Genomic DNA, 12,510 nt, shown 5'->3' with positions numbered 1-12,510 from the left:
TTAAAATTTGTATTTGAGATTGCAATTTGGATGTAGCATGGAAAAGGAAAAAGTCACAATTTTTCAATTCAGTTGCTTGAGTTTATAAAACATGTTGCTACATGACCTTCAGCAGTAAACTTGGTTAAGCTTCAATTTCCTACTATGTAACAGGGAATCATACTTTCATGTATGGTATATCCTACAAGAAGATTGAAATAAACTCTGCAAAGCACCCAGCTTACTATCAATCCTATAGGAGATTCTCAAATCAATGTTTGATTACTGAACTTTGTGCTGCCTCAGTCTCAGACCTCAGATGTTTTAAGGATCACTATTAGAAATTGGTTATGTTGTAAAGCTTTTTTTTTTTTGGTGTTTATGGTCAAACCCAAACCCTTATACATGCTAAATATGCTCTACCACTGCACTATTCCATCAGCCCCTATAATACTACTTAAAGAAATGTTTTGCTTTAAAATACTTTGTATTAGTTTGTATGGTAACTTAAATAATGAACTATAAAATGCTTTTCCCAAAGCAAAATGTATTGATTAAAAACAGAACAAACAGAAAATAGGGTGAACTCAAATCTGGTTTCACTGTATTTTTCACAAAATTGTTATATGAATGTGCCCCATGGTTGTCTCTAGCCACATAATTTTAGCTTTAAATTCCAAAATGTCTCTTGTCATGTGTCCTTTATTAGAACAAATTAAGAATAGCATGCTGTGATCATTTTCATGCTATTAGCAAGACATAGATAATTTCACACAGTTAATGACAGGAAAAAGCTCAGTTGAACCCATTTTAGAAGTTATTGTTTAGTCAGAGGGTGGCTGAAGAGAAGTCTTAGTCAACAAAGTTCTTGCCACAGAAGAATGAAAAAGACCTGTGTTCGAATCTCCACAGCCTTCACAAAAAGCTAGGTGTGGCTGCTTGTGTCTGGAACCCCAGCTCTGAGAACGTGAAGACAGAAATGTCTGTAGGTCTTTTTCTGACCAGGTGTTCTAGCCAAATTGGTGAGCTCTGGCTTTTTTGAGAGCCTCTGTCTCAATAAATGAGAGGGAGAGTAATTGAGAAAACACCTAACATTGGCTTCTGGCCTCTGTGTACATGTGCCCACAACCCACATGCATATGCACTGGAGTATTCACATGCACACATACATAAATAGAAATTGTCCTATTGGAGTTCATAATGAAGACAAATAATTATTTATGACATCTATACACTCTTCTGTTTACCTTGAGTCTTCTGGCAAGCCTTTTTTGAGTCATGACAGGTGGTAAAGAACAGGCCTGCTCACTTGTTCACTTTTGTTAATGGAAAACTACTCTAGGGATGCAGTGTCTTTAAAACTTACATTTTTGTCAACATCAATATAACGTATCTCTTAGTTTTAAGTCCTCTGTCTGAAATGTCCTCAGGAAGTTTACTACAATGGTTTCTTTTTTAACTTGCAGTTAAAAAAGCAAGACATATGTTAATGAAAAGAGTAAGAAAACAATTCAAGATAATTGTGTAAGAATTCAGTTAGCTCTCAAAAAACCAAAAAAAAATTCAGTTACCTTTATTAACTGGCATGTTTTAGTATTCATGGAGATAGAAAATCTTGAGATATTTTTGTAGGTATAGAACAATGGATCCCACTGTTGATAAAGTAAAGAACATTTTGGAAAACAGAGGTACTATGTTTATATAAGTGTTTAAAGGTTTTATATAGAATAGTATCTATATAAATCTTTGTGTACAACTTCTAAGTTCTATGACATATAAACATACTGTGTGATATTAACATTACATTTTAACTCATCTACTTCATGACTTCATATAGGAGACTTTACACTGTTTAATAGACAACTTTTACTTCTCTAGGGAAGCAACTCCACAATGTATATAGTCAAGTAAACTAACATTGTGGACTATTCTCCCAGATTTTCTTCTCTTTTTTTTAACATGTGTTTATTTATTTACTTATTTATTGTGTGTAGAGAGATGGCATATACATGCCACGGGAGCACACACTGAAGTCAGAGGAAAATTTTAAGAATCTATTCTCTCCTTCGACCATGTGGGTCCTGGGGATTTTAATGCAGGTCATTGGGCTTGGAGGAAAATGCCTTTACCCACTGAATGATCTCAGTGGCTCTTACTTCTTTCTTTCTTTTAAAAGAGCATTGCTGATTTTGAATTTGAGATATCTGAGTCATTTATCCAGTTCTCTCATCCAGACTTTCCAAAATATGAATCTGCATTCCTTTTAAGGAAATCAGTTAGATTTATTAAGGAAAAACAGAGCTTGTATGAGTATGAGGGGATTTTTAAGAAGGGCTATGGCCCATGAATATACATTTCTTTATAAAATTATGGTGAAAATATACTGTGATTTTATTCAGCATTTATTTTTGCTAATCTGTGTTTTGTAAACTGATTTTCTTATTACAGATATGGTTATGAGTGCCTGTTCTTGCTTGCTTTCTGGTCCTTCCATTTGTCTCAGTATACATGGACTTTTAGGGTATTCCTTCAGCAGAGGGGTTTAAAAGGAAGTATCAGTAGTCAAATTTGAACTATTCATCTCTTCATCCCATGTTCAAAATTAAGACAGTATAGAGTATGTCTAAGCTATTTCTCTCCAGGCAGTGAGTCTTTGAATGATAGACAAGGTAGTCAACAGTATTAGAAAGATTAATAGCAAGGGAATGAGGCCAATAAAATATGTCTGAGTTAGGACAGTAGTCATAATAATTTGTGTCAAAGAGTTTAAATGTCTCTTATGTCTGTAATTTTTTTCACTTGGCCCTGAGCTACTTTTTTTTTCCATATCTGATTGACTAGATACTAAATCCAAATAAAAAAGTGAAGTATCAGGTAAAAATATATAAAGGACATTGGAATGAATAGTTTCTTTTAGTCTAACTTTAATATACACTAATAATCAAATGAACTTTCATCAAAGTGATAGTAATTCTTCTATAATCAGTACAATTGAAGATATTCACATTTTGTTTATCCACAGTAGGTGGATATGAAAGAAATGTTGTGGGCTGGAGAGATGGCTCAATAGTTAAGAACATGTACTGCTCTTGTAGAGGACGTGAGTTTGATTCCCATCACCCATACTAGGTAGCTCACAGCTGCCTGTAACTCCAGTTTGAGAGAGTTGACAATGTCTTCTGGCCTCCAAAGGCACATACACAAACCCACCCACAGACACACACACACACACACACACACACACACACACACACACACACACACACAAATTATAAAACTAAGAAAAAGAAGTGAAATTTGGTGATAATTGGAAACTGATTTATTTATTTATTTATTTATTTATTTATTTATTTATTTATTTAGCTATTTCATTTAAGCAACTATATTCAAGAATTTAATATTACTCCAGAGGGGATGGAGAACACTAAACACAACAGTACTGACACACATGAACTCACAGAGAATGTGGCAGCATGCACAGGACCTGCATAGGTTTACATCAGATGGGATCTCAGTGCTGAGAGAAGACATGGACACAAGCCCCCATCCCTAACCCAGAAGCTCTTCCCAATTAATAAACACTCACAACTGAAAAAAAAAAAACAAAACAAAACAAAATCACTTTTCTTGAAGGGAGTCTCAATGGGTATACAAACCACTCTTAAATACATGCCTCATGCTCAGCAGTAGATGGCTAACACAAAACAAACTCAATAGCATCTTTGGAGGTTCTTAGTCTCAAAAGGCTTTTGACAGGGCGTTTTCTTTTATTTCTTCTTCTTCTTCTTCTTCTTCTTCTTCTTCTTCTTCTTCTTCTTCTTCTTCTTCTTCTTCTTCTTCTTCTTCTTCCTCCTCCTCCTCCTCCTCCTCCTCCTCCTCCTCCTCCTCCTCCTCTTCCTCCTCCTCCTTTCTTCTCCTCCTTTTCCTCCTCCTCCTCTTCCTCTTCCTCCTTCCTTCCTTCCTTCCTTCCTTCCTTCCTTCCTTCCTTCCTTCCTTCCTCCTTCTTCTCCTCCTTCTCCTTCTTCTAACCTTAAATGTCTTTTGTGTATGTATTATGGCTTCTGGTTTTATGCTTTCAGGGGATTATTATGTGTACAAACAAGCGTCTTTCTGCATCTATGTATATATCTTGTGCTTTTTCTTTAGCTTTTTCTTCTGTTTGCCTTATCCTATTCCAGTTTGTTAGATTTTGTTTTATTTTATTTAATTATTATTTTTAGATGCCTGTTTTTTTCTAAGGAGAGACAGAAAGGGTGTAGAGTGTTGCTGGAGGGCTTCTCTCCAGGCTCCACCAAGCCCCACAGTCCCACAATCCATGTATAAAATAATCACTCAGACACTTATATTATTTATAAACTGTATGGCAGTGGCAGGCTTCTTGCTAACTGTTCTTATATCTTAAATTAACCCATTTCTATAAATCTATACTTTGCCACGTGGCTGGTGGCTTACCGGCTTCTTTACATGCTGCTTATCCTGGCGGTGGCTGCAGTGTCTCTCCTCCTTCTTCCTGTTTCCCCAATTCTCCTCTCTCTTTGTCCCGCCTATACTTCCTGCCTGGTCACTGGCCATCAGTGTTTTATTTAAATAGAGTGATATCCACGGCAGTAGAGTCCAGTGAGGGGAAACATGAAGGGAATCTCAGAGGACTTGGAGAAGGGACAACTGTGATCAGAGATACATTATATGAAAAACACCTATTTTCAATAAAAGAAAGAAAAATTAATGTTACTCAAGTTTTGCATTCACTAGATTCCTTAGAATTGAGTGAAATTAAATTGAAAATACTGTTTCAATGTTGATTTTCCTTGCAATTCTTTCCCTACTAAAAATATACACATCTGATGCATAGACAATTCAGTGACTTGATTCATGTGATGATTCTAATAGAATTTTTATTCTTTAAATTTTCTTATCAATGTATCTGTGAGCTTAGAAAAACAATATTGCTTATAATTATAATTGATATTTGCTTTAGGTGATAATTCAGGATGATGGCCCTGAAAAATTGGACCCCAAATATTTTGGAGAGTTGCTTGCTGACCTAAGCCGCAAGAATACAGACCTATATCACTGCTTATTAGAACATTTGGAGAGAATTGGAGGAAGGTACTATAAATGCATTTTTTTTGTCTTGATGTTGCAGTTGTCAAATAATTTAGTCTCTTCTTGTAATTTTAAAATTAAACGTTTAAAGATTTTTTTTATGTGTATGCATGTATGCCTCAATGAGTTAATGTGCACCACATGTGTTCAGGTGCCCTCATAGTTCAGAGGTAGTTGGAGACCCTGGGATTTTTGTTACATGCAGTTGTGAGATGCCCAGCATTGTTCTAGAAATGCAACTTGGATCCTCTCAAAGAGCAGTATGTGGTCCTGACCACTGAACATCTCTATAGCCCTTAAAATAGCCTTTTTGAAGAGTACATTCAGGTTTACAGCAGAATACCAGTACTCTTAATGAGTAAATAGATCAATTATATCAGAGAACTGAGCAAATGTTTCATTGTAAAAGTTAATCAAGGGGACTGGAGAGATGGCTCAGAGGTTTAGAGCACTGACTACTCTTTCAGAGATTCTGAGTTCAATTCCCAGTAACCACATGGTGGCTCACAACCATCTATAATGAGATCTGGTGCCCTCTTCTGGTGTGCAGGCATACATGCAGGCAGAACACTGCATACAATTTTTTTAAAAAGTTAATCAAGCTGATTGTGGTGGCCTCACACCTGTGATCCCAGCCTTCAGGAGGCTGAACTGGCAGAATGCCTTCATTTTGATGACATCCTGGGCTGCATATCTTATTTTTCCCGGTGGTGCTGTATAGCAAGCCTATGTCTCAAAAAGATCAAAACCAAACAAAGGAGAGTTAATGCACTTTATGAAAATCAGCAGAGACCTCATTAACTACTTTTAGATCGTTAAGAATTATGTATGTTTTCTTTTGTATTGTACTTTGATAACAAAAACCATTCCTTGGGAAAGAAGCTAAATAAAATGACTGACATATTAAAAAGACAAAAGATAACAAATGATGGTGCAGATGTGGAGAAGGAAATGAATATTGTGGTAATGTACAGGTACACACTAGTCATTATAGGAAAGAATATGGAGGACTTTCAAAATGAAAACTAGAGCTTCCATGTGATCCAGAAATCTGAACACTGGGTATATAATCAAATACAATGAAATGAGTATGTAAAAGACACACCTTCACTCCCATGTTCACGATACCAGGGAATGGAAGCAATCTGACAATCTACCAATAGAAAAAAAGAATAAACTTCTATCATTTTCAACAACATAAATGGAATTGGAAATGACTCTATTCAGTAAAACAACACAGGCACATAAAGCAAGTGTCACATGACGTAGTTTGTAATTAAAAAAAAGAATTTCATAGAAAGTGAGAGTGGGATGGTCATTGTCACAAGCTCAATGCAGTAGAGGGTTCAAGGTGGAAATGTTACTCAATGTACACTAAATTACTGCTGGATAAGGGCAAATTTTAGTGTGCTACCTGAGAGTGTTGACTACAGATAATGATAAAGATCTTTAAGTTTCAAATCTAGAAGAAGGAATTTTGAGTGTTTTCCTCATAAAGAAAATATGTTTGATATAATAGAAATGTTTAAAGTTATTTGAAAATTACACTATTTACACATGTATGGAAACATCACTTGGTGCCTCATGAATACATATAATTCTATGTGTCAATTAAAAATATATGGTTATTTTGACTTGGTTTTGACATATTACATTTATAATAGAATGTATACATTTACAACCAATACACCACTATGTGTATGTCATTGATGTGTTCTCAATTTACAAATATTTTATCTGTAAAGATTATATTTTATACATATAAATCACATACTATATTGATTTATATAATATATTGTATGTAACATATAAATTATGGAGTATTATATATTTATAAATAAAAAACTTTTTAATTTAGTAGATGACATACAACTATATATGCTTCAATAATTTACCTTTTTTATGTGTACATGTGTGTGCCTGCATAAGTTTATGTGCACCACATGATTACAGGTGCCTGCACAGACCAGTAGAATTTGGATTCCCTGGAATTTGAAGGAATCATTAATATGTTAATGACAGCACATGGCTGTTGAATGAGTTACCTAGTGCTATCTAGTCAAAGCATGACTGTGACAGCAAATTACAAAGTAATTTGGAAGATAAAGGAATGTCAAAAGATTTTTTTTAATTCAACATTTTCATTGACTGCATTCTTTTGCTTTTAAATTTTTATAATATAGAACTTATATAGCATATCAATATAGAGGGTATGAACCAATATGTACTATTTTGTATACCTTTTAAGTTAAAGAAGCGATATATTTTCCAGATCAACATTTATATTTAGTGCCTTTAATATATTCTTTTAATCTTTTGCCCATCTCTTTTCTATCAATTTTATTACCTTCCTACTACCAATTTCCTCAACTACTTTTTGTTCTTATCTGCTTGGCTATCCCACTTAGCAAAATGCTAACTTTAGGTAAGTCAAATGTTCTCACTAGGACTCTGTTTCCACTATCTCTTTCTACTACCATTTCTAAAACTCACCTGCTGTCAGCCGTCCATAGTATTTAGGGAGCTAGCTACACAAAAGCTGTTTTATGTAATTTGGAATTCATTTGGCTAAATACAGGACTCAGTGTCTGTTGACTAAACGTATGCTATCATTACTGTTAATTCATTTAAGATACAGCAAAGTACAGCTAATTGTTACATTTATTCCCTTATAAAATATAAGTTTTCTCTTTTGTGAAGTTTTGATCGTTATACCTAATCAACATCTTCTCAAATTACCCAAACTACTTTCTTCTCCCCCATGACCCAAAGAACTACCTGATGCATTCAATTTCTTTTGCACAAGTTTGCTATGTTAATGTTTTTCTCTTCCCCTCAATAGCCTATTCATTGAATGACCATAATATGCCAGATACTGTACTGTTTTGTCTGTATCATAAAATTTCAAAACTAACCTCATAAAATTCCAGATGAAGATGTAGGTGGCATATTATTAATAAGATTACTTATCTACTGATGACTTGAGATGTATTCAAATATTTTTAAATATTCTATTTTCTTAGCTATAAACTATGACTCAGCTTTTCTGCAAAATGCTCCCATGATCTTGATTAGGTCTAAATGCTCCTCTTTTAGGCTTTAGTTATGTTTTGTGGATATTTCATTTTTTAAGTCTATCCCAATATATCTATTTGGCACAATACAACAAATGCCAAACACATACATACATGTAAACTATTGTACATGTACTATTAGGCATGCACTGGGAATGGGAATGTACAGTTCTCTTTTGCTGTAGCAGCTTGTCTATTTTTATAAATGTATGCAAGAGACTTTTAACAGTGACCCACTTATCTCTATAAGCAACATTTTGCTCATAAGCAATTACATAAGGGATAAAGGGAGGAACTAATGTACTAAAACTCTCTTAACTTAAAATATTATTTCTGTCTTGCTGTCAGAACATATACAACTGTTTTTCTGTTTATTTTGGCATGTTCACGTGCATGTTCATACCTCATTCTTCTACTACATGCAGAGGAGCAATTAGACAAAAATAAAATTTGATCTGTTGCCCTTGACAACACTGTAACTGTATTCTTCCAAGCCTTCACAATTCCTACAGGAGCATATACCAGATTGGTATAAACATTGACAATCCCATAAGAGTCGCCTTCTTAATTTGGCTCCAAAAACACTGTCTCAATCTCTCTGTCCAAATATTCATTTTCTTGCTCAAAATCTTATTGTCAAACTAAAATTTTGATCATTTTGCTTTGTTTGGTGTAGATTCAAATACTGTTCTAACCTCATGTCTTTCTAGTATACATAGATTAAATGAATTGACCTTATCTTGAAAGTTTTCATTTTGATAAAATGGAATGAATAACATGAAAACAGTAACAGAAACTAGACTCAAAATTGAAAGTGAGAACCAGAGGGAGAAAAGGGAGGTAGAAATAGAGAAAACCTGTAATTGTTTAATTACCTAAGGACCATTTGCTGTCAAGCACTTCTACATCTACCCTCAGACAGACTGGTGAAAATGGATGATGTGCTAAATAATTCTGCATATTTTATAATTTTTTATTTGGATGTTACCCATTTTTAGTAGGTCAGCTAATTCTAGAAAAGTTATTTTAGTCAAACTAAGTGAAAGTTCCATATATATATATATACATACATACATACATATATATATATATTAATTTTTGATTCTAACTTAAACTAGTACTATTAGGATATACAAAATATAAAACAAGTAGATCAGGCATATTTATATAAAATTACTGAATCCATTTTCCTAAAGTTGTCTTTTTATTGTTATTCTTGCAGCAAACAAGACTTTGAGTCTTCAGATGCAGTAAGTCCAAAAATCATTAAAATTAAATAGACAACAAAGTACATCGTGATTGTGATACCAGTAATATTCTTTTATTTAGTATATTTATTAGACTGGAAACACAGGTTAGTAAAATAAATAATGTTTATATCTTTGTAATGTCTACAAATACAATAACTACAAAGAATAGTTTTGTGATTGTCACTAGGATTTAAATTGTCATTGTTGAGTGCACAATTAAAATTTGCCTGATCACAAAACTGTTTTCAGAAGACAGAAATCTATACAATAAAAATCAATTTCTTCTAATATGCTTTAAATATAGTGTGTGACATCAATTGGAATTTAAAAACCTTTGTATCATTTCTTTACATTTGCAATTTTGTAAAACTATTTTAATTTAATAAGCAATAAATAGTTTATTTTAGTATAACAAAAAGAACAACTGCCTCTTATATATTATTTTATTTTATCATTATTTTCATTGTATCGCTATTCTACATTCACCAAAATAATTGTGTATGTCTTTAATTGCCTTTGAAAAGCACTTATTTTAGCTTCTCTCTTAAATTTAGTTGAAGCTTACAAATGTTGCTGTGGCAACATTATAATCTCTCAAAAGTCACCATAGCCTCAAGCAAATTTTCTTTAAGTCCTATAATATCTATAATTTTATTTCACAGTTTTCATAATTTAAAATTTAAGCTTCTCAAACATGTCTACCATCCAACAAAACTTGGTTTTGGAGGATACAGTGATGTTATTTTCAGTGGAATTTGAACTATTATAACATTGTTATTATCTCCATCACCATTATTATTTGCTTTTATGAGACAGGATCTGGCTATATATATCATGGCCTTGCCTTGAACTTATGTAGCACAAGCCTTGCTCCTCTTGCCTCAAACACTTGGGTCCTGAGAGTATTGGCATGTAGCACCATACCCAGATAAGTAACCATTTTGTTTGAAACTGCTTTTTCCTCCACCCCCTTAATGCTGTGGAAGCACTATGCCACCTGGCTCTAGCCCTAAACTGATCTTTTAAAGTAGAAATGGAATATTTGGCTGGTTGCCCAAATCTTTTCTCTAACAATCTCTGGAATTTAGTATTATTTCAAAATCTGTGTAATATAACTAAGTATTTAAAAGTGAGAATTTGTAAAACTGTAAATGGTATTCATAGAAACTATTCTTTGAAAAGTAACTTAATCTTCTGCTATCTCCCCAAACATGCCTTTTTACACAAAAGCCTATAAACTGCGGCCTATAAGACTAAAATATTGATGTTTTCAATGGATAAATTCCATTTTCTTACAGTCAGAAGACATTGAGTCATTGATTCCTAAAGGGCTGTCAGAGTTTACAAAACAGCAAATTCGTTATATTCTGCAGGTAAGATGGGATCAGTGTCTGACTTTGATATGATAGTTTTTGCTTCATCTTATTGTATTTTATTTTGTCATGTTTGGTTGTTATCTCTAAGAAGCCTGCCTGTTCTTTTCTACTGTGAGACAGAAAGGGAGTGGTTCCAGAAGAGAGTGCAAGTCTGGAGGAACTGGGAGAAGTTGAGGGAGGGGAAAGTATAGTTAGGATATATTGTGTGACAAAATATTTTCAATTAAAAAAAGAAAGTAGTAGTAACACTAAATTTCAGATTAACTTACATTAATTTTAATAATTTCTTAGTAAACTCAAAGTGTCTTTGTGTGTGTGTGTGTGTGTGTGTGTGTGTGTGTGTGTGTGTGTGTGTGTTTTAAGAGACCACATTATAGCTTAGATAGATCACCAAAACTAGAATGTTTAGCATTCAGGAAATCAATCTAGAAATTACCTTCTCTGAATTGTTCTTATTCATTCTTTCATACCTTAGTACAACCTGATTCTAAATCATAGTCTTCTCCTTCTTTTCCTCACATCCATTCCATGCCCTCCTCCCTGGCCCATACCATTCCAAGTACTGCCAGTGTAGGATGGAAAGACATTGCCTTACCTTTCCTGTGATGTGTAAGGATTGAATCCATAGGAACAGGAAATTCTCCTGTAATGAAGGGGCATCCACACGTCAAGATAGAAGCTAAGGAAATATGCATTAAGAAAATAATAAAAAGGGGTTTGGGGCATGCCCAGTGGTAGAGCACTTGCCTAGCAAGTGCAAGGCCCTGGATTCAGTCCTCAGCTCCGGAAAAAATAATAATAATAAAAAAACAAAAGCTAGCTAGGATACAGAGGGAAAAGAACCCTTATATATGTCTTATGAGAAAGCAAACTAATCCAGACACTAAACATAAAACTACTGTCATAGGGTTTCTATTACTATGATAAGGGTTTATTTCACCTTACAACTCCAAGTAACAGTCTATCAGTGTAGGAAGCATGGCAGGAACTCAAGCAGATGCCACCGAGGAATGCTGGTATTGGCTTACTCAGAATCACCTTCCCAAGGGTGGCACTGTCCACAGAGACAGGGAGTCATTCTGCCTCAGGATTTGTATTCAAAATGCAGCAATCTAGTTCTGTTCCCTATTCAGTCTCAACAGCTTTGTGTGATTTTTGAGGGGCTGGACAGATGAATCACTTTTTGCCATAGCAGAGAATCAGGTTTGAGGTCCCAGCACCCATATAAAGTTAACAACATTCAGTAACTCTACTTTCAGGAGATTTGATGCCCTCTTCTTGCCTCCCCAGGCATCAGGCACTCATGATGCATATCTATACATGTAGGCAAAAACACTCATACACATTTTATAAAATGAACACATCTTTTCAAGGAATGTGCTGTGAGGTATCTTACATTCTAAAATGTAGCAAACAGCCTTTGGGGCAAACAGAATCAGTCAAGGCAGGGTACTGCCTGAAAACAATAGTTGTGAGGCTTAGAACAGAGCACACTGTACTCCACAGACTTCTTTATTCTTCCTACCTCAGGCACAGTCCATACACATCACTACACACTTAGGCAAGTTCATTTTAGGGCTTGAAAATTAAGTGCCTCATCTCTTTTTAAATCACTTACACAAAGAATTAAAATAAAAGCAAAATTTGATGATAGAATTGTGCTGTATGAAGATGATACTTTTTTCATACAAAAGAAAAAAAAGTCATCCAAAGGCATAGTTGAAA

At 34.2% G+C, this 12,510-nt stretch overlaps 1 protein-coding gene across 2 annotated transcripts in view; it reads left to right on the top strand.

The window, feature by feature from the left end:
* Positions 1-12,510, top strand: part of Pof1b (POF1B actin binding protein) — a 72,048-nt gene that overhangs the window by 39,314 nt on the left and 20,224 nt on the right. For both annotated transcript variants that reach the window (XM_028874753.2, XM_028874752.2), the window contains exons 7-9: positions 4,958-5,088; positions 9,382-9,409; positions 10,708-10,782. In XM_028874753.2, coding sequence (XP_028730586.1) covers positions 4,958-5,088; positions 9,382-9,409; positions 10,708-10,782 — 234 coding nt within the window. The remainder of the gene's footprint in view (positions 1-4,957; positions 5,089-9,381; positions 9,410-10,707; positions 10,783-12,510) is intronic.

This window comes from Peromyscus leucopus, chromosome X (genome assembly GCF_004664715.2).
Source record: "Peromyscus leucopus breed LL Stock chromosome X, UCI_PerLeu_2.1, whole genome shotgun sequence".
Lineage (NCBI taxonomy): Eukaryota > Metazoa > Chordata > Mammalia > Rodentia > Cricetidae > Peromyscus > Peromyscus leucopus.
The sequence above is the reverse complement of the archived record's forward strand: the minus strand, read 5'-3'. Positions and strand labels throughout refer to the sequence as shown.